This window comes from Penicillium atrosanguineum (assembly GCF_028827265.1).
Source record: "Penicillium atrosanguineum strain IBT 20685 chromosome Unknown utg000005l_segment0_segment0, whole genome shotgun sequence".
NCBI lineage: Eukaryota > Fungi > Ascomycota > Eurotiomycetes > Eurotiales > Aspergillaceae > Penicillium > Penicillium atrosanguineum.
Genome location: NW_026623137.1, coordinates 1557510 through 1582491, shown reverse-complemented (window position 1 = coordinate 1582491; position 24982 = coordinate 1557510). Strand labels below are relative to the sequence as shown.

At 49.2% G+C, this 24982-nt stretch overlaps 9 protein-coding genes across 9 annotated transcripts; 8 read left to right on the top strand and 1 right to left on the bottom strand.

Annotated features, from left to right (window-relative positions):
• Positions 1-226: 226 nt before the first annotated feature.
• On the top strand, positions 227-2796 carry N7443_006850 (MFS transporter; the record flags this gene model as incomplete). Its single annotated transcript, XM_056886906.1, has 11 exons — positions 227-666; positions 747-856; positions 906-940; positions 990-1234; positions 1288-1320; positions 1368-1454; positions 1511-1920; positions 1974-2085; positions 2156-2289; positions 2470-2542; positions 2730-2796. 11 exons carry the CDS (start codon positions 227-229, stop codon positions 2794-2796), a joined length of 1746 nt encoding a protein of 581 aa, XP_056740555.1.
• A 2088-nt stretch (positions 2797-4884) lies between these two features.
• Positions 4885-7089, top strand: N7443_006849 (Zn(II)2Cys6 transcription factor domain-containing protein; the record flags this gene model as incomplete). The annotated part of the gene is made up of 3 exons (XM_056886905.1): positions 4885-5116; positions 5190-7021; positions 7072-7089. The coding sequence occupies 3 exons, from the start codon at positions 4885-4887 to the stop codon at positions 7087-7089; spliced, it is 2082 nt and encodes a 693-aa protein (XP_056740554.1).
• An 811-nt stretch (positions 7090-7900) lies between these two features.
• On the top strand, positions 7901-8674 carry fmn1 (riboflavin kinase; the record flags this gene model as incomplete). Its single annotated transcript, XM_056886904.1, has 3 exons — positions 7901-8017; positions 8085-8294; positions 8384-8674. The coding sequence occupies 3 exons, from the start codon at positions 7901-7903 to the stop codon at positions 8672-8674; spliced, it is 618 nt and encodes a 205-aa protein (XP_056740553.1).
• A 306-nt stretch (positions 8675-8980) lies between these two features.
• On the top strand, positions 8981-10489 carry N7443_006847 (dienelactone hydrolase; the record flags this gene model as incomplete). The annotated part of the gene is made up of 3 exons (XM_056886903.1): positions 8981-9353; positions 9424-10098; positions 10155-10489. The coding sequence occupies 3 exons, from the start codon at positions 8981-8983 to the stop codon at positions 10487-10489; spliced, it is 1383 nt and encodes a 460-aa protein (XP_056740552.1).
• A 1494-nt stretch (positions 10490-11983) lies between these two features.
• On the top strand, positions 11984-13822 carry N7443_006846 (alkyl/aryl-sulfatase; the record flags this gene model as incomplete). The annotated part of the gene is made up of 1 exon (XM_056886902.1): positions 11984-13822. One exon carries the CDS (start codon positions 11984-11986, stop codon positions 13820-13822), a length of 1839 nt encoding a protein of 612 aa, XP_056740551.1.
• Positions 13823-14914: 1092 nt separating this feature from the next.
• N7443_006845 (Pheromone-regulated membrane protein 10) lies at positions 14915-16568 on the top strand (the record flags this gene model as incomplete). Its single annotated transcript, XM_056886901.1, has 2 exons — positions 14915-16296; positions 16346-16568. 2 exons carry the CDS (start codon positions 14915-14917, stop codon positions 16566-16568), a joined length of 1605 nt encoding a protein of 534 aa, XP_056740550.1.
• Positions 16569-17183: 615 nt separating this feature from the next.
• N7443_006844 (GNAT family N-acetyltransferase) lies at positions 17184-17948 on the top strand (the record flags this gene model as incomplete). The annotated part of the gene is made up of 1 exon (XM_056886900.1): positions 17184-17948. The coding sequence occupies one exon, from the start codon at positions 17184-17186 to the stop codon at positions 17946-17948; it is 765 nt and encodes a 254-aa protein (XP_056740549.1).
• Positions 17949-18704: 756 nt separating this feature from the next.
• On the bottom strand, positions 18705-20791 carry N7443_006843 (fungal specific transcription factor domain-containing protein; the record flags this gene model as incomplete). The annotated part of the gene is made up of 3 exons (XM_056886899.1): positions 18705-18918; positions 18994-20698; positions 20761-20791. 3 exons carry the CDS (start codon positions 20789-20791, stop codon positions 18705-18707), a joined length of 1950 nt encoding a protein of 649 aa, XP_056740548.1.
• A 2998-nt stretch (positions 20792-23789) lies between these two features.
• Positions 23790-24891, top strand: N7443_006842 (uncharacterized protein; the record flags this gene model as incomplete). The annotated part of the gene is made up of 3 exons (XM_056886898.1): positions 23790-24117; positions 24193-24534; positions 24596-24891. The coding sequence occupies 3 exons, from the start codon at positions 23790-23792 to the stop codon at positions 24889-24891; spliced, it is 966 nt and encodes a 321-aa protein (XP_056740547.1).
• Between the last annotated feature and the right edge of the window lie 91 nt (positions 24892-24982).

The window sequence follows — 24982 nt, the reverse complement described above, 5'->3', positions numbered from 1 at the left end:
CCCGGATTAGCTTCGGGGAGTTATGATATCACCCGCTATCGGCCCGATAGACCTAGTACAAGCTTGGACCTCGCGCGATAACATTAATCAGCTCGGCGCTCTTCCAGTCCGAATTTACCATTCAGGAAAAAGCACAAAAGGGTCCTCCTTTAAGCTTGAAGGGATTTCATTCTTCGCCATACCCTACACTTGAACAAACCGCATGGCCTAAATACCCCTCTTCACAATGTCGCGGCCGATCTCACCGCCGGCCACTCGCGCCGAGCACGAACCCGGAACCGAAACGCAGATGGAAAAGATGCGCGAGGGTGGAAGTCCACGCCGCTCGACGGATGAGAGTAATTCTGATGATGGATTGGAACAGGGGAATAAGGAAAATGAAGAGGACGGGGCGTTTGCGCCGATTGCGGGCCCCGCGACACATGAGGATCGCGGGACGCTACAGAAGATGAGATCTAATGCGTCGCGGTCGTTGCAGCGGAGTTGGTCGTTGAATGATGGGGTTAGTATTAGTGGGGAGGAGTTTGGGGAGGGGAATGCCGAGGATGGAGAAGATAATGGGTTCGTTGTTGTGTGGGAGGAGGGCGATGTGTTGAATCCGAGGAACATGAATAAGGGGAGGAAGTGGTTGATCGTTATTATTGTTTCGATGGGGTCTCTTTGTGTGTGAGTATACGCTTTCCTTCCCAGGTTGGGTTTGGGGTTGGATTTAATCATTTGGGTCCGGTTGGTGCTGACTTGCATAGGACTTGTACGTCGTCGATGTATACTACGACGTATACCCAGTTGATGAAAGAGTTTGGGTGCTCGCAGGAGGTTGCGACGCTAGGATTGTCCTTTTTTATTTGGGGTCTAGGTTCGTATCTGTGGACCGGGTGTTTGGGTTATTGTTGACGTTGGTATAGGAGTGGGACCGCTTTTCCTGAGTCCATTATCTGAGGTATGGTCGTTTTATCGGTCTTTCAAGCTAGCTGACTGACATGAAACAGTTCTATGGTCGGAGAAACATCTATATTGTCTCGCTCTCACTGTTCCTGATTTGGATCATTCCCTGTGCGGTTGCACAGAACATCCAGACTATGATCATTTGTCGCTTCTTCAATGGATTGTCAGGAAGTGCTTTCCTCAGTGTTGCTGGTGGCACTGTGGGTGATCTGTTTGATCGACATGAGCTTGCTTTCCCAATGATGCTCTATACTGCAAGCCCATTTATTGGACCTGAAATTGGACCTCTGTGAGTTTTCTGTGCCAAGGGTACCTCTTCATTCAATTAATTGAGTGGTATAGTGTCGGTGGATTTATTAACACATTCACAACATGGTATGTTCTCTCCGCTTGCTCTGATGGTGTAATATTAACCGCTGTAGGCGATGGACATTCTATGTCCTTCTTATCTGGACTGGTGTGCTGCTCGTCTCGATCGTGCTTTTTGTCCCGGAGACATACCATCCGGTGTATGTATCATCCCTGATTGATTCTGGTGTTATTTCGCATGTACTGACCAAAATAGGCTCTTGAGGCGCAAGGCGCAAAAACTCCGCAAGGAGACCGGAGATGACCGATGGATTGCCCCAATCGAAAAGATGCATCGAACAATAGCGCAGACCGTTCTACGATCTATGTATCGCCCTATTCTCCTTTTGGTCCTAGAGCCTATGTGCCTGAATCTGTGTATCTTTTCCGCCATCTTATTGGGTATCCTCTACCTCTTCTTCGGAGCATTCCAATTGGTCTTCGAAAGCGTATACGGCTTTTCATTATGGCAACGAGGTCTCTGCTTCCTGGGTCTCTTTGTCGGCATGGTTTTCGCAATCATTTCTGATCCCCTTTGGCGGCGGAATTATGAGCGTCTGGAACGAAATTACCAGAAAGCCACTAATAAGCCGGACGAGTTTCAGCCCGAGTGGCGACTGCCTTCAGGTAAGTATTGGACTCGTTTGAGAAGCGGGTGAGATCTGATTCATTATCCATAGCGATTCTGGGTGGGCCCCTGGTGACCATTGGATTGTTCATCTTTGCTTGGACAATTTATCCCGACGTGCACTGGATTGTTCCCATCATCGGTAGTGCTGTATTTGGCGCAGGGTAAGTACACCTAGCCTACTTCAGCCGGTCCTTGAATCATTTGATACTAATGCAACCGTGTCACTGCTAGGACTATCCTGGTCTACGCAGGCATCTTCACCTTCCTAGTCGATGCCTATCCTACCTTCGCAGCCAGCGCCCTAGCAGCGAACAGCTTCACCCGGTCAACATTTGGAGGCGTATTTCCTCTGTTTGGGATCCAAAGTAAGTTTGCCTAGAGTTATTTCCATCCCAGCATGTATCGAGGGTCTGTGCTCTGCATGGAGAATCCCCGTTGCAGACTGCATCATGTCTCCAGCCGTTTTGCATCTGCAGAGACAAAGGCGTGGGGGCACTCATTCTGTTGCGAAATTGTGTCGAGGACTGTAACTAACGGCCACGCAGTGTACAATAACCTGGGTTACCATTGGGCAACTTCGCTGTTGGCTTTCCTGACCTTGGCAATGGCTCCTTTCCCGTAAGTTGATTCAACGTCTCCTGATTTCCCCATCCCTGATCGTCGCGCTATGACCTCGAAATTTCTTTCCCCCTGCATAGCAAGCCTCAAGGGAACTCAAAACTTCAGATTTATGCAAGCCGAGCCAAGTCGCAAACTTCACATGGCATGTTTATGAAGAATGCTGACCTTTGACGTTGTTTTCTAGGTACATCTTTTTCAAGTACGGTCCTCGTATTCGCAAGAAGAGTCGTTTTGCGACTCAGCAGATGTGATGATAAAAAAAATCCGAACATACATAGCCTACCGACAACCAAAATCGTCTTTTGCACATGATCATAGACCATACATATTCTAATTTGAGAACGTGACTGCACGGTTCCAGAGCAGCTGCAGTGCTGATGATAGTACCGACATAGACCCAATGCTCTAATTTGCTATAGATGTCGAGGACTCCTTGCCTTGCCAGTGGCCAGCTGGCATCCTGTGATCCGGTGACTCTACCTAGGCCAGACGTTGAGCTCGCGAAGCCCAATGACGCTCTGCCCGTCACCAGGATGATGGCTCAACGCCAGCTGCTGTCCTACAGCTAGAATGCCAATACAGATAACAAAGAGAGTTAGACACGTACGGGCTTGAAGTTGAAGGTTGTATACATGCTCCCCATGAGATACACATTGCCACCATTCCCTTTCCGTACACCGGGCATCCCCAAACTATAGTTTGATCCTACTACAAAAGCCGGATGGCCCACCGACCCCGGCATTTGGCGTCATTAGCCCAGAACCCAATTCTCCGACACGACCAGGCCAGTTGCAAAGCATACGAGCATCATGTGGTCTCTCACTTCAGATGTTCCCAGCCTAACAGCTGAGCACATCAAGGCGTTCAGGCAGATATCTAGTTTCCCTCTAACCGAGGCACGCTTGAACGCGCAGCCTCGGGAATAGTCGGGATATCGAGAGCGGCTCCGGGAACTGACGAAACCCTCAGATCTGGCGTGCGGGGCGACACGATAGGTGGCTGAAAGTCAACTAAAGAAATTAACAAATTTTAAGAAGATTCAATCCATTACAATGAACATTGTCTAGGGTGTGTTTTTCCACACGTGCGCAACTGCCCGCGGGGGATGTGTGATCTGCCGGCGCAGCTTTGCGGCCCAATCAAGGCGGATACAAGGCGGATACATGACGGTGACGGTACCAACGCGCTAGAAGTTACGGGTATCCGTTATACATTACGGTCTACTGCCGCGCTCCAGTTGCCGGCCTGAACGCATGTGCACATGTGAGGGGAGATACTCCAGACGAGAACTAGAAATACTAGGGATTAGGATCTTTTAGGTCAAGAAAGAATAACCATAGTAAGAATATGAGTTGAGCTCACTCCCTCTCCTCTCCTATTTGAATTATGTAAAAGAAATTGGGGAAAACGTAAAAATGGCTCACTCTGAAGTATATCCAACCCTGTGGTGGAGGAGTCAGAACGTGCGATATCCACAACCAGTAATTTAAACCCCCAAGAAAAACAAGATTAGAAAGAATTAAAAGCAACCCTGGTCTCCCTGATGCACGCGAGCCCCCGGTTCTTCTTGAAATCATTGAATCGGCCCGGTTGAAGTCTTGCCTGTATGCTAAGACCTCAGTCACGGGAACATTTCGATCCAAAGCCATCACTTCAATAACCTTCTTCCCCGCGTATCTCCTGGAACCGGTTCCCCTCAGCATTCTACAGCTTCATCTTCTCGGCTGTCCGATCCGGTCTGCGGATCTCTTCTCTCCCCCTCTCCAGCTTTTCGATTTCCGTCTTCCCCGCAGCCGACCAGGTCTGCCACCTCTCCACTCCGAATTCAGCTACGCCCGAGGACCGTTGCGGCATTTACCTCTTTCGCCTGTCGCGTTACTCCTGCCTCCTACCAGTCTCGACGAGACCCCTTCAATGCCTCAGATCTCCGACGAATCGTCTTACCTCGACTCGATTGTGCCTCGTTACACCCGTGACTCGACCGCACGCCTTCCTTCCGTTCCCCCGCTGTAGTCGCGAACGCGCGATTATACGATCAAACGACTCAGGAGCTTCTGAGATTTTCTCTATTGCTATTACAGGTGGAAATAGCAGCTCGAAAAGCCCCGGAATTTACTTGCGACCGGATTTTTCTTGGTCGGTGTCAGAATTGCGCCAACACGTGGATCCTTTTCGCCGAGATCGAAAGCGAGCGCGGATGGTCCCAGCGCTACCACCTCGGCCTTTGAGATCGCAAATAAGCGAAGGCGGCCTTTGAGCCCTTCGAATCGTCAAGTTATAGAACCGTGTCAGTTTTGGACGCGCCCGTGAAATTTCCCGCCTAGGGAATACATGCCGAAATGAATCAAGTTAAGCTGAGCGGCTCCCCGGTGCCCGACCGAAGTGGCGGGGACCGTGATTCTGCCGACATCACCGAACACTCTGAGGCCATGGACTCTGGCAAAGACCAGCCGAATGGTGGCAAGGCTGAGAATGGCCGTAAAGCTGCCAACGCCAAGGATCCGTCGCGACCGCGGCGTAAGAAGGCTCGACGAGCATGCTTTGCCTGTCAGCGAGCTCATTTGACTTGCGGTATGCATTCCGATCGGCACAGTGTTCTGTGCCAAGTCGAGTGAACCAAACTGACGTGCATATGGTTTTCTAGGTGACGAGCGTCCGTGTCAGCGCTGTATCAAGCGTGGTTTGCAGGACGCATGCCATGATGGTGTTCGCAAGAAGGCCAAGTATCTCCACGATGCCCCGGACGGCGCACTGATGCCCGATGTGAGCAGCAACAATAACAGCAAAACCAGCGGCAATAGCAACAGCAACACCTTCTACAGCAATACCCTTCGCAATAACCTGCCTGGATCTCGAAATGGTAGTGCGAGCACTCCGCAGCAGCAAGCACCCAACACGAACAATTTCTACCCCACGCCCCAGCCACAACCTCAGCCGCAGCCAGGATCCTACAACATGTATCAGGAATCGCCAATGGGCCAGAGCCCTTTCACCACCCAGTCTCCCGTTTCACCTACATTTAATCTGAAGAATACCACCAATGGTCGCAATCCCAGCTTATCGTCTACCGTGAACCAGCAGCCCACGCCGAGCACCGCTCTTTCCGGGGATACCAGCCAGCCGCAAAATCCATTCGCCGGACCCTTCTTCGATCCCAGCGACCCCGCCCTCTTCAACTTCGATCTATCAAGCATGAACTTTGAGAACCGCTATGGTGCTCTCGAGTTTGGCATGCTCGGTCACATGGCTACGGGAGCCGGCGATTCTCCCGACTCGGCAACGCAGCGAGGGTCGATCGGCCGCAGTGGGTCTGCGCAGTTCTCCACGCCAGCTCCCGGTTTTGGCGAAAGTCCGGGGAACCAGCCCTTCATGTTTGGCGATCCCTTACTCAATGAGTGGCCAACCGGCCAGACCTCGGGCCCGCACGTGAACGTCGGAGGCGTATATGGACAGAATGGCATGCTGCCGGGACACATGAAAGCAGATGCCCCCCATGCATTTGCAATCGAGAGCGGTCCTGTAAACTTCACCAGCCCCGGCTCAGCGGCCAGTCCGCATGTGACGAATGCAGGCTTCGACGAAGCAGGGTTCAATGCAGCTGCAGCCAAGGCAAACACCCTCGCCCCTAATGGTACGCGACCGGTGATCACCACGCCAAGCTTGAAGCAGCAGACCCTACAGGTCGCTCCAAAACGACGTCATCGCGACCCATCCACCATCTACGAGAGTGTAAAGGAGCCGTATGCTTACACAAGTCGCTTCCACAATCTCACCGCTTTCATCCAGCGCCGTTTTACGCCGCAGAAGACCGTTCGCATTGCTAAGGCGCTGGCGTCTATTCGGCCGTCGTTTATCGCAACAACCAAGACCTTGAATCGAGATGATCTGATCTTTATGGAGAAATGTTTCCAACGGACACTATTCGAATATGAAGACTTCATCAATGCCTGCGGTACACCGACGATCGTATGCCGACGCACCGGAGAAATTGCCGCGGTTGGCAAAGAGTTCAGCATTCTCACCGGATGGAAGAAGGACGTGCTGTTGGGCAAAGAGCCGAACATGAACGTCAACACAGGCGCATCAGCAACGTCGGGCACGACGTCAAGAGGCAGCTTCACCCCGCGCAGCTCAACGTTAGAAAACTCCGGTGGGCGCCCACAGCCCGTGTTCTTGGCCGAGCTTCTAGACGATGACAGCGTTGTAGAGTTCTACGAGGACTTTGCACGGCTAGCGTTTGGTGACTCACGCGGCAGTGTCATGACACGATGCAAGCTGTTAAAATACAAAACCAAGGAGGACATGGAGGTTGCACAGTCCGACGAGGGCAAGTGGAACAATCACATCCGCAAGGGTGGAATTGCCGGCGAAGCTGGCATGAACCAGCTGGGGTTCAAGGACGGCAAGGTCGAATGCGCGTACTGCTGGACAGTCAAGCGCGATGTATTCGATATTCCGATGCTTCTCGTGATGAATGTGAGTCTTTCCAGTCACGACTGATACGACAATTTACTAATCTGCTTTAGTTCCTCCCGTGCATTTGATCTGCTACTTCGTCCTTTTTTTCGCTTCATGTTCTTTTTTACATTTTCTGTCCAGTTCTCTTCATACCCCAGGCTCTAGCCTGACCCTTTTCGTTTCTTGCCGAATCTTGTTCTGGTACATACTCTTTCCCTGTTTTCTTTCCCTGGGACTGTACGATTCCCCGACTTTTGATCTGGTGCTGTTTTTGTCCGTACATATTGCCGGTGTTTATAGCTACGGTCTTGACCGGAGCGTCGTTGACAATTCTCTGCTTTTGCGGCGCTCAAAAGGGACAAAAATGATATCTATGGGCTGGGACTGTTTTTTTTTTCTTATGAGATCTAATGCCATTGATACTGTGGATGTTATGCGTTTTATCAAGTATTTAACATTGGTCTGTATTTGATTTACTTTAAGGGGTTTGTAGTCGATACGGAGCGGCGTTCTGCGTGTAGATCCGTACCGTACGTGATCGACCTCGTACTAGAGCAGTAAATGCAAGGTCATAGAAACCCGCGCTTCGCAATTGGTACCCTGTGTCCGGGATGCCTCAGGTGTGATTGCTTATCGGTAGCCCCGCCATTGCTCATCGCTTCCGAAGTCCGAGCCATTGTCGCATCCAATACTTTCTACACTATACATAGCGCACCTGCTCGTCTTCTCTGGCCAAATCTGAACCCACAGAGCCTAGCATCTGGCTTCTACTCCCCGCGCTCATTCGGCGGCCCACTGCCCGCAGACCCCTCCAGCAGTCTTTCACCCAATCGTCACCTCTCACCTCGGCCTTTGCGACTCCCACTCCAGTCCCTCCTCGAGACAGATACCATCACAATGCGTCCTGACAAGCCCCGCGACCCAGTTGCCGGTCCTGATGCTGGGCCCGAAGCTCCGTTCCCCGTGCGCTTGTCCGGGCCTGTCATCAAAGGCTTTGGGCGGGGGAGCAAGGAGGTAGGCGCTTCAATCCATTCCTTTGAAGCTCTCATATGCGATAAGCAATGCTAACACTTAAATACAGCTTGGAATCCCCACAGCCAACATCCCCGCCGATGACCTATCCGAGAAATACCCAAATCTGGAAACAGGCGTATACTACGGCGTGGTAGCGCTAGACCCTAAGAGCTACGAAAACGAGAACGACTCGAACGGAAAAGAATCCACTACGCTCCTTCCAGCCGTACTGAGCATTGGATATAACCCATTTTATAAGAATACCGTGCGATCAGTGGTACGTTTCAGCCGACCCAACTTCTTCCAGACCCCAAAAACTTGATCAATAATTCTGAAAAGTACTTGAATACCTTCTGACTTTCCCAGGAAATCCACATCATGCCCCCATTGACATCTCCCTCTCCGACAGCCGTTGCGCAGCCGAAATTCAACCGTCTGCCTGATTTCTACGGAACCAAACTCAACCTGCTCATGCTCGGCTACATCCGGCCTGAATTTGACTACGTGTCCATGGATGCGCTGGTCGAGGATATCCGCGTAGACTGCGAAGTTGCACGACAGAGTCTCTTGCGCGAGGCGTATCAGCGGTACCTGGTTGATGATGGGAAGGCGACGGAGCAAGTCAGCGCGGACCGGAAGTGGTTGGTCACATTCTAGCTAGAGCATGGCATGGATATAGAGCATTGATAGAAGCGTGAATTGAAGTCAAGTTAGGACCTTGAGTATTTTAACATTTACAAGACTAGTTGAAGGGGCCTGAATTGTTCCGAAAACCACAACTTCTCACACCCGACTCGTCGACGTCACTCCAAGAATCCCTAAGCATTGGCAACTCAGGCAGTAGAATTAAACCCCCCTTATCGCGTGTTTCCAAGAAAATCATACCACCGGAACCCTCGGCAATGTAAAAAATACATATACCCCTTCCCCTCCCATCCGAATGACCCAACCCAGAACCACAAAATGGTCAACGTCTTTTCCCGCCTCGTCCGGCGCGCAACCAGCTCCGGCAGCGCCGCCGCAGATACCGGTGCAAAAGCACCACATGCTCAAACTGAACATGGACCCCCGTTAAGTCGAACACTAAGCGCCAGCTCGGCGAAACGACTCCGCCATGCACCTGCAGATGAAGCAGTGCCGAGATATCTTCTCTTGATATCAGATTCGGCGGATTTCGACCCACATATCTTGCACCGGTTCCAAGCGGAGGGGTTTGATGTCAAATCTATTGGGTTTGTGGGTAGTGGAGATTCAGAGCGAGATCGAAGGGCGCTTGAGAATGCCGTTCATGAAAAGGAGGATGAATTGGAGGAAGGGGAGAGGTATGCTATTGTTGGTAGGTCTCATCTATACTTCCCTGTGAATGGACTATGCACTAGGAGAGCAAAACTGAAAATGAATCATAGCATACAGCCGCCCTGCATACTACCTCCTCGGTTCTCACCACCTGACATCAAGCAATACAAATCCATTCCCGCGGCTCTGTGCCCTGATCGCATATTACCCACTCACATCCACCGACCAATGGTCACGGGACTATCATGCTGGCGAAGCTGCTGGCCCGGCATGTTGTACCGCGGACTCAATCTTCGAGCCCGGTCCGAATACTAATTACCTGCCCATTCAAATCCATCTACCGGGTCACGAGGTGAAGCCTACGTTTTGGCCTTGGATCGGAATTAGTGCGAGTGAGGGCGATACGACGTATAAAAAGAGGCATAGGTGCTATGTGTATGCATATCCGGGGGCTAAGGCGGGGTTTGCGGAACGGGATGTTGAGGGGAGGGTTGATGATGGGGTTAATGCGCAGTTGGCTTGGAGTCGGGTTATCGGGTGTTTGAGGAGGGCGTTTGGGATTGGGAGTAATTGGGCGGTTGTGGATATTGAGACTGTTTGGGAGGAGTATTGGGCCAGGATTATGGTTGGTCTTGATGATGGGAAGGAGAGCAAGGGTCAGGGTGAGGGGCCGTTGGAGTTGATGGTTATGAAGGGGCAGGCTCATGAGGGGAATATGCGGGGAAGGATGGATATGCATGAGGGGGAGGGGCCTGCTCTTGTGTGTGTGCCTTCGAAGGCTGGTGGTAAGTTCTTTTCTTGGAAGATGGGAAGACGGGAAGATGAGGCTGATTTGTTGCAGGGTCTAATCCGAAGACTTTGGAGTCATTCTTTGCGGGGACTTTTATTCCGAATGGACCCGCGAGCCAACGTATTCGACTTTTGTCGAGGACCGTAGGCGCGGATCAGATTGTTGATGAGATATCGTTCTCTTTCAGACATACCGCGGAGATTCCTTGGCTTTTACCTAGCGTGGCACCTACAAACCGTGACATTCAGACTGTTATTGTTGTGGTGGCTTGTTTCTGTGCAGACAAGATTGTCAAGCAAGTTTTGTACTGGGATCAGGCTGATGTGCTTGTACAAGCTGGATTGCTGGATCCAAAACTTGTGCCGAAGACCAATGCAGTTCGGTAGAATATTCTATGGATTGATTAGAGAGGATGAAGCAGTGAAGGGGCAGAATCGACTATGAGATGCATCGAAAATCAAATAAATGATCATGAATATTGAGTCTTGATACATATTGGAACTACGCAGGTCCACAGGTGTCTATTGTATGACTAGGTTTGGTGCTTGCGTAGCAATGGCTGCAAAGAATACGTAACAAAGAGTCTCTAGGGCTCTTTAAAAAGGGTACCACAAATTATCACGGTTTTTCCTCTTCCTGTCTTCTGTCTACGTTCGGTAGTATATACTCGAACCACCACCAAGCCCATCCAAGATCATCTTGTATACTACCATGTTTGTATGAAAGAGTGTCATCAAAGAAGTAAGTTTATTAACCCATGAAGACAGTTGCAGAGACACTTTGTGGAATTTACGGATCCTAACAGATTGATATCTCCTTTCTGCCCTTCATAATCACCAAGGAAGGTTGAACAACGCCGATAAAATCAAGGTATTATCAAAATTCCCTGTTTTATGTAGCACAGGGCTCGCCTTCTTTCTGTCTTTCTAGAGAAGATATATTTCTCCTTCTTCCCCCTAAAGATTATTATTAACCTCTGTTTTCGGGGAAACGTACGCAAAAATCGATGGCGTCTCCAGCGCAGATCGGTTGGCGCGGCGCGTTGGAGTCTTGTCAAGTTCAACAAATCCTATCAGTATATGGCGGAAACCAGACTAGGGCGATCTGAGCGGCTCCGTGTACCTTCAGGGGCTCTGGAAAATTAAGATGTTCATCGGATTCGAGCCTTTAGTTGAACCAGATACAAAAGAATACAAAAAAAAGAAAACGGCATATCTAAAAAAACACCAAAAATTTGACCGACGCAGGGGTCGAACCTGCAATCTCTTGATTCGTAGTCAAGCGCCTTGCCATTGGGCCAGCCGGCCTTGTTGTGGATCGGGAAACTTTTTGCATTTATGAGCGGGGCATATTCACGTCGCCAGACAGCATAATCAAATTCATAGATTTGAGGATAGAGGACTCAAAACAGACGTGAGCTATATATGTATAGCTCCGAGATGAGAAATTTCCAGAACGAATGTTGTGGTATTCAAAGCTCCTTCATGTCATCTTTTCTCTACTAGACTATATATATATTTAATTAACCGCATCCGGGAGACCGAACTCGGCGATTGATAAGTGTAAGATCAGATTATCAGGAAAATGTCATTCCTCTTCAAGAAATAGCTGCTTCCCGATAATAAAATCGGGAATAACAATGGAATTGGTATGAATGTTCAAGCTGCCATAATGACGGCGTTGCACGGAACATCACGCCAAGGTTGGTCCCTGGCGATGCTCGCGTCATAGACTTCGAAAAAAAAAAAACAATTGCTTCACATGTACCGAGACCTTGGCGGATTTCGCTTCCGTAAATTCTGCAAACAGCCTCGAAATTGGCTTCTTCCATATATCACGACTAACTGGCTGGCTGACATCCTGGAAGAAAGACCATCAAGATGACATCCACCAGCCAACACTACGATCACGAGAAGACTACCGAAAACGCCAATCGTGGGCTCATTGCAAAACTAGATCCTTGTATTATCAAAGACCGCAATGGCCGTGTTGTCTGGGATAACGACGCGTACGACTTTTTGTCCGCGCCTTGTCCGGACACAGCAAATCCTAAACTATGGCGACAAGCACAACTTGTTGCCCTACAGGGTCTTTTCAAAGTCACCGACGGCATATACCAGATCCGAGGTCTGGATCTCTCAAATATGACAATCATCGAAGGTGATCGCGGGATCGTGGTGGTGGATCCTCTCACTTCCGCCGAATGTGCAGAGGCCGCTCTCAACCTATACTACGAACATTTCGGCAAGAAACCAGTTTCGGGAATGATCTATACGCACTCCCACGCTGATCACTTTGGGGGCGCGAAAGGGATATTCGCAGAAAATGAAGCCAGCTCTGTGCCAATCCTAGCACCTTATGGGTTTCTCGAGCACGCTGTCGCAGAAAATATCTATGCGGGCAATGCGATGGCTCGAAGAGCTGCGTTCATGTATGGTGATCAGTTACAGAAAGGACCTTCTGGTCAGATCAGCTGTGGCTTGGGGGCCACTGTATCAGCAGGAACAGTGACCCTGATTGCACCCACTGTTGATATTACTCACACCGGTCAGGTAGAAGTGATTGACGGAATAGCTTTTGTATTCCAAGTCACCCCCGGGACAGAGGCACCAGCGGAGATGAACTTTTTCCTTCCTCAGTATCGAACGCTGTGCGTTGCAGAGAACGCGACACAGTGCCTTCACAATATTGCTACTCTTCGTGGAGCTGCTGTCCGAGATGCTCTTGCATGGTCTTCGTACTTGGATGAAACTATTGTTCTCTATGGTGAGAAATCGGATATCGTTTTTGCTTCTCATCACTGGCCTACATGGGGCCAGGATGCTATTATCGAATATCTCACGTTGCAGAGAGATCTCTACGCATTTCTGCATGATCAGACCTTGCGCAGAATGAATGATGGGCTGACTGGCATTGAAATTGCCGAAGAGATGCAGCTTCCCGTTCGGCTGCAAAATGCATGGCATGCCCAAGGATTCTATGGATCTGTCAGTCATAACGTGAAGGCAATTTACCAGCGTTACATGACATGGTTCGACGGAAACCCGGCACATCTATGGGAACATCCGCCGGTTGAATCAGCCAAACGCTACGTCGATTGTATGGGCGGTGTTGACGAGGTGATTGAAAAGGCAAATACCTTTTCCGAGAAAGGGGATCTACGATTTGCCGCCACGCTTCTCAATCATGCCGTCTTCGCAGACCCTGGAAACAAAAAGGCCAAAGAGTTGCTAGCCTCAACTTACGAGAAGCTGGGACATGGGTGTGAGAATGGTCCGTGGCGGAACTTTTACATCTCTGGAGCGACTGAGCTACGGGGTTATGTACCAGAAGGAAACGTGCTTTCTGGTCAAACAGGAATGGCTGAGACGTTGTCACTTCAACAACTATTTGCATCGGTCGCTGTTCGACTGGATGGCAGCCGGGCACAAGAAGGGAACTTCATCATCGACCTCTACGTGTCGGACCGAGACGAGCACTGTCGCTTAATTATCAGTAATGGTGCTTTGATCCACAGGACCAGGCAGCGTGTTCGTGAAGTATCTTCATCGGAAACGGTGGATTTCTCATGCTCCCTTACCTATCTTCAGTTAATGCAGAGTTTGGCTGCCGGGAAAGCCGAGGCTTTCAGTAATGAGCAAGGAGAGCGTTCTTATCTGGACCGGCTGCTTTCTCTCCTGGTCACTCCGAACCCATCGTTCAAGATTGTTACTCCATAATAAGAGAAAGTGACAACAGCCTGGGGTTGGCTCTCAGTTTCCAAATTTTGGAGGCACGGGACGACTCGTCCAGGGTCAAACAAATAATTCCCTAATACAAGCTTTGAATTTGACTCATTTACGAAGTTGCAGTCCTGAGAAAGTCCCGATTACACTCATAGGCTAAAGTTTGACTCTACGTGTTTCTGATTTTTGTTGCTCTGAGAAAACCGATTCACCACCCACGACTCACACACACCTTTTCGTCACTGATCTTAAGCTGTTTGTTTTAATTTGAAGTTATGTTACGCTTTGTACCAGCCCCTCACCCCTTGTTGCTGAGTTGTAGAAAGAAGCTCGACAGGTTGGTTGCAAGACGATACAAAATCTACAGAGGGGGGTTTTGAACACATTTCAAAAGGCTGTCAGCAATACTGGAAGAGAATAAAATACGAGAGAGGGTTATTTCAAATAGAATAAGTAAAAGCACATGTAGAGTTAACGTTACCGTCATTTGTGCACAAGAGAAAGAGAAGTTTATCGGTGTAATTGATTGTAAATGGATAATTGGACTGATTCTCCTTGTTTTACTTGGCATTCAATATAGACATGTAGAAATGTCTTTATATAATCAAGTCAGTCTGGCCGAGTGGTTAAGGCGTTGCACTCGAATTAATTCGACCAAGTTGATAACAATCTGGCAATGCAATGGGTTCGCCCGCAGAGGTTCGAATCCTCTGGCTGACGATAAAATCATCATTTTTGGTGAATCTTTTTTGCTGGTCACGGGCCGCGCTCATTTCAGCCTATCAGAGTGGGTATTGGCTAGATATGTCGTGTCGGTTGCCTTTTGTTTCTACGAGGAGAAAGGAGGCAACGATCGAGTATAACTTCTTTGCATCGCCATCACATTGAGCGAGACACAAGACTCCGCTCGTGTGTTTCTGTGCGTGGTCGGTACCTACATTTGGCCGCCGACAGCTTATCTTCTCGGCCCGTGTGAGGGGCTTTGGTCGACTAGCTCGAGCTAGATCGTTAACTGGGAACTCTTTAAACAGTCCATTTTCGCAATTGCTTTTTGAGTTGCTATCTCAACTTTCATCAAAATTCAACATGGGCAATACGCTATCCGCATACGCCGAGAGTCCCCATGATATTGACCTTGGCCCTCAGGGTAGAATTAAAGGAATCCAGTACGACAACAAAGCTCGAAGATATGCAGGTGTTCCTTATGCTCAACCTCCAGTATGTGCCAATCGTTGGCGAAAACCCATCCCATTCCCTAGCACCCACAGCTATACTCAATCGGACGGAACTGCTTTCGACGCAACCTTCTTCCGCCCTGTATGCCCACAGGCGACCTTCTCCCGTGGCGCAGAGAAGGATGTCGGCCCCGAGACCTACAGTGAAGATTGTCTTCTTTTAAACATCTGGACCCCAGTCGAAGAGCCAGGGGAGACCAAGAAATGGCCCGTCGTCCTCTGGCTTCATGGAGGCTGGTTCCAGCTCGGTGACCCTCTCCAAGAACTCGGCATGAATCCCACCGAGCTAATATCGACCGGGAAGCTCAATGCGATCGTGGTTGGAATTGGGTATCGTCTTAATGTTTTCGGATTCCTGGCTGGTGAAGCTCTGCTAGAGGACAGCAATGGAGAGAGTGCCGGCAATTTCGGATTGTGGGATCAGCGTTTGGCGATGGAATGGGTGTATAAGAATATCACCGCTTTCAATGGTGATGTGAACAATATCACTCTTGGTGGTCGCAGTGCTGGTGCGTACGCTACCCATGCACAGGCATTGTATGAGTTCCGGTGCGAGGAGCAAATATTTCAGAGATTATACCTATACTCGAACGCGATACCGGCACAGCCAAAAGCTTTGAAGGATGTGAATCCTCAGTTTGATGAGTTGTGTCAGTACTTCAAGGTTGATCATTCTCTATCGGGTCCCGAAAAGGTCGACAAGCTGCGTAAAGTGAGCTACCGGGATCTTGTGGACGCCTTGAAAGAACTCAAAAACCACACTTTTCGTCCGGTGACCGATGAATTGTTCATTTTCGGTGGTTTCACGGAGTATCATCACAGTGGGAAATTTGCTGAACAGTTTAAGAAGGGTCGGCTGCGGATTCTCATTGGCGAGGTCCTGAATGAAGAAACGCTCTATGCTACGTATAACACCCCTGAGCCGAACCTCGAGTCCCTGCGACTGCAGGTATCTAATTACTATGCTCCCGAGACCACGGATCGGATTCTACAAGAATATGAGCTACCATCGAGCGAGGACCCAAATGAGTGGAACACGCTTTTCGGGAATATCATCTCGGATGGCCAGGTCCGAGCCCCGTCTCGATGGCTAATCGATTGTCTCGACAAACATGGGGTTTCTCTAAGCGATATCTGGCACTATCGAATTGCCTATCGGCTTTCTTTCATCACGGACAAGGTGGCCCCTCGATCCTTCGGTGTTGCCCACGCCATGGATAAGCCATTTTGGAAGTGAGCAGAAAAGTATCTTTTTTGATGGACTTTGCTGACAATTGAATAGTTTCTCCATCCTGCATGGTCCAACACCTGCCGAGAGGAAACTGATGGAAGACTGGATCGCGCTTTTTGTCGCATTCGTCAATGATGACCATACATATGAGTTCGGTACTAATGCAATAGATGAAATGAAGGTTGCAACACCGGAGGGCAGGATTGAAATTCAAAAGGATGAGAGATGGGAGAGTCTTGTGAAGCTTGGTGCGGTCTTCGCAGACGATAAATAGAAATTGAATGGTAAATAGAAATTCCGTTACACCAATTAGTCACGCCATCTATTTACAAGAGATTGGCCATGTGCAGATGCCAATAGAACAAGTGTTTAAAAGAAGACTAACACCGTACTGAAGCCAGAAACATACGTAGGTAGCCTGTAAATTCCGCTTTTTTCTTACATAAGCAGAGGACGTAAGTGGACGGGGAGTTTCGATACGGTGTCTTCCTTTCTAGTTAGCAGTCAATCTGACTTAATAGTATGTCAATATCCTAACTCCATGGGAGAAATCAAGTCACCCGGAGATTTATCCACGTAGCACTGTTATGTGCGGCTAGGACGATTCATCACGGTGCGGGGTTCGTAAAGCTGCGCTAGACTAATTGGAACCAATAATGGAGAGGAATAGTGCGGTTCGCACGAGTGGGTACGGACGTGTCGACACGACCTTAGCCACCGACTTCTTTTTGACCATTTAGAGTGACGTGTTTGTAAAGACCACTGTTGTCCTTTGTGTCACTCGGATTAATTATTCGACTTTTCCAAGCTATTACCCGCCCACCTCCTTCCCCCGAATTTATGTGCAGACGGGCAATTGCTGCTGCATCGACCAGGCACAGTCATAACCATGTCCTTTGAGAAACATAAAAATGACCCTAGACTGAGCGTCGAGCTAATTGACCGACCCGAGGATATCATCCAGGCCTTTGACTGTGTATGCGAGGCATTCGGTCGCCAGGCGCAAGACGGCATCTTCCTAGCCATGAACCCAGGATGGGAAACTCCCCATGGGAAGGAGCTTAGAGCGGCCAACATGGTGGCCCGCTGGCGCACTACAACCAAAGACAAGGACGGAAATCTGAACACCTCGTTTCTGAAGGCTACGATACCGGGATCGGAACAGGAAAGTGAGCGCATCATCGTGGGCTTCGCGATCTGGGTGCAGGCTTCGAGCGTGCAGGGCTACGGCGATCTTCCAGTGGAGGATCTTCGCAAGGGCATGGATCTAGAGGCACTTTACCCCGGAAACGAACGCGAGCAGCGTTACCTCTGCCAGGTTATGGCCTCTTTACACCGGCGCCGCATCGAGGTAATCAAGGAGAAGGCCACCGCAGTACCCCCAATGGTTATGGCCTTAGACATGTGTGCCGTGGATCCAAGCTACCAGCGGAAAGGAGTTGCCAGAGAGCTAGTACAGTGGGGTCTCGACGAAGCTCGTCGGCGTGGCGATCTGGAGGCTGTCACCGAAGCATCCAGCATGGGGAGACATGTGTACGAGAAGATGGGATTCCAGGCGGAAGGGCCTAATATCGAGTATTTTGTGGATGAGGAGTTTAAAAGTCGCAGGAGACCGCCCAATATCTTTATGCGTACCCACGGCAACCTCGTATGATACTTCTGTTGGAGCCAACGCTAATCTTTGTTTAACTGGCATGGGTGCCACGATGGATCCTTTAACATCTTCTCTCTATTCTGATGCATGTCATTAACTACTTCCATCCCATTTTGGCCCCTTCTACCAGTTATTTCAAAACATAGCTGAATGTGTATATAGGTTGATATTGAGAATCCTTCTCTTAGCTGAAGTTTAGCTAGATGCATTGGCATTGTTGTGTTTGAACGAACCTAGAAGATCATTTTTATTGTACCAAGATAGAGTTTGCTGTAAGTACGATGTTTACTCAAAGGATTTTCTGAAAAGCCTTCGAAGCGCGCATTGCATGTGCTATATATCACGTGGATTCACTCGATAGTACAAAGAAGCGAGAATAAAACGGGTATTGTTTGCCGCCGGAGCCTTACACCCGCGACGCTTAAGTAATATATTAATGTAGCTCTGAACTGGGATTTGTGAAATTTGAAATCGAAAGCATAGTTGTTCAAAATTTAGCAGATAGAGGCTTTCCTGTAACGAAGTATATGATGCTAGGAACCCCGGAGCTTCTGTTAGACGATGCAGCTCGGTCTGTCTCACAATTTTGCTTGTTTGAAGCTGAAACTCTTTGAAATCTCAGCCAAGCTTCTCTGATTTGATGTAACGTACTCGGATTCGGCTGATAGGCTTCGGGATCTTCCAGATTCCGGGAATGACCGGCGACAACCGGATGATCTTGGCGGACGCAACAGGAATAAATCGAGGCAGAGTGAGCTATGCATCCGTAAGTACCGGAGGGCCGTCGAATAGCTTTGAGTAAATTTGATTTAGGATGCGTGCATCAGCACACAGGGCAGCTGAGGTGTTACCGTAACGCAGAAGGAAGCGAATCGTGTGTTTGAAGAGGCGGTCAAGGGTGGAGCGCTCGACAAGCTCGGAGAGGCTGGAGTTGTAGGTTGCGGCGAGGACGAGCATGTTACCGAATTTCCTATGAAGAATGTCCGTCAGTGTGGGATTAAAGAGATTTGCAGAGAAAGGAATCACTTAAAAGGACAAGGCTTACGCATGGGCCGTGCCGAAGATATTGGTTAGCACGAGCCTGTTTTCGATGCCGTCAAACGCCGTGGTGTGTAGAATCGCCGATTCAATGCAGATCTTACATGCGAGACGCAGTAAAATTGGCATATCACTCAAATTGACGACTGGCGGTATCCAGTCCTGAGAGGAGAGCAAGGATGGGTTGCTGGGTGCGAAAGAACCTATATCATCGAGCATGCGCTGCATGTCGGCGTAGCTGCTTTGCGACTGCGTCTGCGAAGCGGATCTGGGCCAAGTGGCCGAGTCTTCCCAGCAGGCCAAAGTGCCGGAGTGTCCGTAATGTAAGGCGTGGTACAGCATAGGCCGGTGAATAATATATCGTGTACGGTAGTACTTGGCGCGCATGTGGGCGGCATTGATGTCCTTAGCCGGCTCATCAACATCGCGCCAACTCATCATTTCCGGCAAGGCCATGCGCCAGAGGTCGATGCGGGCACCCTGGGCATTTTGCACGGAGGGTAACCAGCATGTTTGACCTTCTTTTTCGACCTTAAATAGATCCATATGCACATGGTTAAGGGTCTTGTGGAGATGGATCTGTGAATAGTAGTACAGCATCACTCTTGTGCTTGGCAAGGTGGCATCTTCTGGGGCATCGGTAGCGTATCTTCCTTTTGGGAAAGGGATCCGGCTTTCATATCGAGAAATACCACTTGCGGGGATGTCCAGCTCTACAAGGAGATCACTTTCCAGCTGTAGGCAACTCCAGTAGGCAAAAACACAAAGCTCTTTCGCTTGGCCTTCGAGTTCCTCATATCGTGGCTGTCGAACAAAGAGCTGGCACGTCCGGGCGGCCTGTCTGATCCATCTATGACTTTGGAAGGGTTGCGTTAATTGGCCAGCATAAAGACCAGCCAGCAAACATGCATGGACATAATCTAACCTCACGCCACCCTGAATATGGTCTAGGATCGCTGTGGCGTACCCATAAAGGGCCAAACCGGGAATGAATGGCCGGTTCCTGACGTGTTCACACTTATCTTGATCCGAGTCTGTAAGATCAAAGATGTGTGGAAGCCGCCAATCGCTCTTCTGATCCATAATCTGTTCAGAATGAGAGAGTTGACTCTCGCAGATAGCTCCGAGCGCGAGTATAAGCAATATAACTGCATTGTCGATGTCTTGTCTGACAAGTTTGCCAGACGACGCAGAGGTCGCGTCGACGAAGCCTCCGGTGACATCTGAATTAGCTTGGGCGCATTTGCTCAAGGTATCGGGATCTGTTGTCGGGGGAAAATTTTGAGGACAGTAGCATTCGATAAAATCCTCTACTCTCTGGTTTAGTTCTTGTTGGTCTAAGAAAGGGTGGAGCATGTGCATCCAGTCAAGATAACTCTGATAGTACCGCCGGGCGGTGTTCTCAAACAATCTCAGCAGACCAAATTGGTCGATATCTGAGTTCTGAGACAAAGCCTTTTTGTCCATTATCGATGTTTCGTCCTGGCTAGACCTGCTCCCACTGCAGCCACTACAGCCACTGCCATCGTCCGCCAGGGGCGACGTTGGTAACGCGGTGTCATTTGCCGTATAGAAAATACCACTCGGGTCAGACAGGCTAATAAGCCCTCGCTGCTCCTCTAGCATCATCATATAGTCCTGGTCGTACTCTTGGTCAAGTAGTGTCTTGACAGCGGGCCACATCAGCATTTTGTGTGCCGCTGCGGTGTGTCCTAGAAAAAGAACAATCAGTTTAGTTCAATCTGCCTGACAATACTTTAACAGTTCCACATACGCCAGTCGGTATCCATTAAAGAGCTATCCATTGAGAGTATTTCCGTCGGGGAGATTTTGGGTCGTGTTGATGCGACGCCAGAATGTTCACGAAGATTTAGTGCTCTTGTAGCAATGTGCTCTGCATTTACCGTTCGGGAAGGTGGCCAGGTTAAGTCCGGCATACACTCGGTCCCTAGACTGATTGCAGCCTCAGTCAATTCCGTCGCAGTTCTGCTCTCTGTAGTCTCTTCGACCAGCAGTGGTTTAATACAACCTCGGCCGATCTTGCTCCGAAAATGCCGGCTGAGGTTTGACTTGCGCCCGTAGCGCCTACTGCAGCCCCAGTTCTCACCATTCTTGAGTGAACCTCTACAGATCCATATCTTTTCTCCGCTGTGAAGCTGTTCATGAGTTTTGCAATCATGCTGTCTTGTGAAGGCTCTTCCACACACCCCGCAAGTGAATGGCCGCTCATCTGTATGAGTACGTATATGATTACGTAGGTTAAACGCCCTAGTGTACTCTCGCGGACACAAAGGACAGTGGAACTTGGCAAGCTGGGGCCACATGTTTGACGGAATTGATGGTTGGATGCTTTTGGAGTTCACGGGAAGGTCGCCGGCTTATTCTCCGGTGTCGCTCACGGATGCATTTTCGTGCTTTCCAGAGCAACAGTTGCCAGAGACGTGAAAAGGAAGGAAACATTAACAACAACCAGATATGTGTATGCTTGAGTAGTCGATTAATCACGGAAATTTCTGAGGGGTTGTACAGGCTCAAGCCCGACCGAACTGTCCCACTGCAGCAACTCGCTGGATCCAATGACACAAGACGATGACCAAGCGCCACCAACTGTGCATTTGCACAGGCTCAATGGATACCGGCACAGACTGGGTGAACGGTACAAGGCTTCGGGGCCGGAGGACTTTTCCATAACCTACTGACTCCCTCCACTCTGCACCGGCCCCTTCTCGCATGGGCACAGGCTCGGAGGTTGGGGAGGCTCGAAGGCGGCTTGTCTTGGCCACCTTGCCCTTTTACCCTCCACGGGCTCAATAGCGATACGACTTATTTTATTCCTCTTGAAATGGGCTAAATGTGATATCCTGCTGCCAAATTTCTCGGCCTGTGAGCAGTCTGATGGGCACTAGCTCCTCTTCTTAGAAATTGCAGACTTGCAGATTGAGCCTGTGCATAACAGCCTACCACTCTTTTTGCCTCGTCAAAACTTTTCTCAATACTGTATACGAATCAATTTCTGCTCTCGGATCATCCATTGAAGTGCTCAATCTATACCCTTAAACACTAGCACTGACTCAATCTTTCTCTCAGTAAATCTAGGGCTAGCACGCACTGGCTCCAAGAACTATCCGGTCAACAGTTCTGCCATTGTTCTTCTGGAAAGCTGATGGATTTCTATCAATGCCATCTCACTTTCACCTGGGAAATTGACTGTCATACACCAGAGCCTTCGGATTCCCGTCAACCCGAATCAACAACTCGAATAGATAGCGATCCATGACTCCCGAACTCATATGCTCGATCGTCTTTGGAATCGCGGCCACTATTCTCTCTTTGTTGACAATCATACAAAATTTCTTTCGACAGCCAACCAGAGGTAATATTGTCTTTACATTTTTCTTTGGGTCCCCAAGCCTGATCTTGAAAGCAGACATGGATATTGAAGACCAGCGGTACTGGCATTATCAAGTCTCTCCATCTTGCCATAGAAGTTTTATTGAGCATCCACGGTCGAAATGTTCGACATATCCAAGATACTGCTCGAACGACACCGGAACAAAATTCATCTATCCTGCCTCGGCCGGTATCCTGCCTCTGTCAAAACGAAACAGAGCCAGTATCAGTGGCCAAACTCGAATGTGGGGGTGTCGTCATATCACTTCTACTTGTGGTTTTCCTCAATATGACCACTTCCACCTCTACCACCTTGATGTATGAACAAACAGTAACAGCGTGCTGGAATTCTTCCATCAGTGAATAGCAGAAGATTGAGCGTATCTAATATAGATTCTCAGCCGGGCTTATCCTTGACCTGACTGCAAATACATTCAAGCGAGCAGAAAGGAACTAGTCTGTGATCTGCTGAGAGGACAACGGCAGTAAAAAGAATATGCGATTCTAAGGTTTGCTTTCACAGAGAAGGAATAGAAAATTTGATGGTGATCAACTTTACATTACAACGCTCATTAAACACTGATTTCCAACAGGGCGGCACAGCTCATATGGCATATTAAATAAGAATCTAGTTCTCTTCCATGCATTTTTTGGTACATACGACCATAGGGTGTGGAGAACAGGGCTTCCCGTCCGCTCCGTAGAAGTGGAAGGTAACGCATTGAATTCATCAGCGTGCCCACTTTCTTGATCACGGCTTCAACAATATTCCATTTTGGAATCCGGACCAACGCTGTGGTTGGATTCTGAGCGTTGTTGGCCCAAAATTCAGGAGGCAGATTGGTACCGTTGATGGTTGGGGCCGGAGGTTCATATGTAGTGTTCGTCTCTAGTTTTGTAGTAGCCTCATGGGCATACCTCCACTGAAATATACGTGACAACTTCACCAGGAGGGTCAGACATTGCGTTAGAATGCTTGTTGGAAAGGCCGGGGGAGAGTCTATAATCAACTACATCTTCGTTAGCCTGGTCTCATCTGGTCCGGCTAGAGGCTCCTCATTGAATACTTCCGGGTGAATGACAGATTTTGTAAGCAGTGGGAGGAATGTATGAGGTTAGAGGTCCAGAAGGAAGGCATGCTTACGGATGTTGACGCTTCCTTATAGCACACAAAGTTATTCTCTTCACAATATGCTTAGGCGCTTAACTTAAAATGGTGCGGCTATAGGGCTGCGCATGCACCCCATTATCCCAAATAGGTTTAGTCATATTATTGTACTTTCTAGTCCTAAGTGAATAAATCTTCTCACGCTCTATTTTATTCCCCCATCATCATCTTTTCTTTCTTTCTCGAACCAACTCTGTGTGGTCAATATCTCCACCCCCTCCGTCTACCCCGGTGAAACCTCCAAGATGGCGAAGAACAAGAACCAGAAGAAGAAGAATATTGAAACCCAGGTTCACCTCATCTGGAGGGAGTTTGGGTCATTTACGCGATGCTTGGATGTGGATCCTTCAAAGGCAGACCTCCTAGTCCCAAACCTTAAAATCGCACTACAGCGGCAGCAGGAAATCCTCAAGCCTGCTCCCGTTGAGGAAGTGACAAGGAAGGCCATTGGAGATCTCACTCGTGACGAAATTAATGAGGGGTTCGGCATTGCGAAGGAGTTACCTGAGTCCGACGGCCGACAGCCCTGGCCACCTCGCAACATGATCCCAAGGGATATATCAGCCGGCTGCTGTAAGTCTTTCTCTTCCTCACAATTGTATTGTGTGCCTGGATAGTGTTGTGGACTGCAAAAATAATGGTGAAAAGTAACCTCAATCCAAAGCGTCCAGAAATACATGGCACGCTCATCAAGGAATGAGGCTGCTGCAAGGGTTGTAATTGACCTTATTCTCTTTGACATTCTCGACCAGATCATGGATGGTCACTGCAACATTTCGGGCACCTGGCCCCTCCACATCCAGATGGAGACTAGCCTAGAGTCCAATATGGTCACAGTGAAGGGAAAGGACCAACGGTTCCGCGGGACGAGCGACTATACTCTCTGGTACGGCAATGGTGATGGGCCTGAAAAGGCAATCAACCTTATTATTCTGGAGGCAAAGGCTCAGAAACCTGCGGCTGGTGATGAGCAAGCCCTAGGCTACATGGGTAAGTGTCTTTGAAATCGCATTTTCTCTTATGCAACTTCTAATCTATGTATTGGCTCTAGGCTGCGTCCACCAAGAGAGACGGTTTAAGCCCGGCCGAAGCGCCATAGTGTATGGTGTCGTGACAGACGGCGAGGAATGGCGTTTTTGGCGGCTTAACGACGAAGGAAGATATTCCTGGGATGTGGAGATTTCTGGGATGCTGTCGGGTGACGTGAAGGGTAAGGAGACCGGTTATGCAAAAATTGCGACGCTCTTAGGCTTTATTATGGAGCAGGCCATGATTCTATCGCCGTACACGACGAGGATGCACTCTAAAGAGACATCCAGAGAAGACGACGAGCCAATGACCGGTTAGGATTTACTCTTTTTCTTATTAGTCCAGGTTACATGTTCACTCTGATTCAGATTTGTTCAGTATCTTTTAGGTTTGTGAAATGACATGGAAT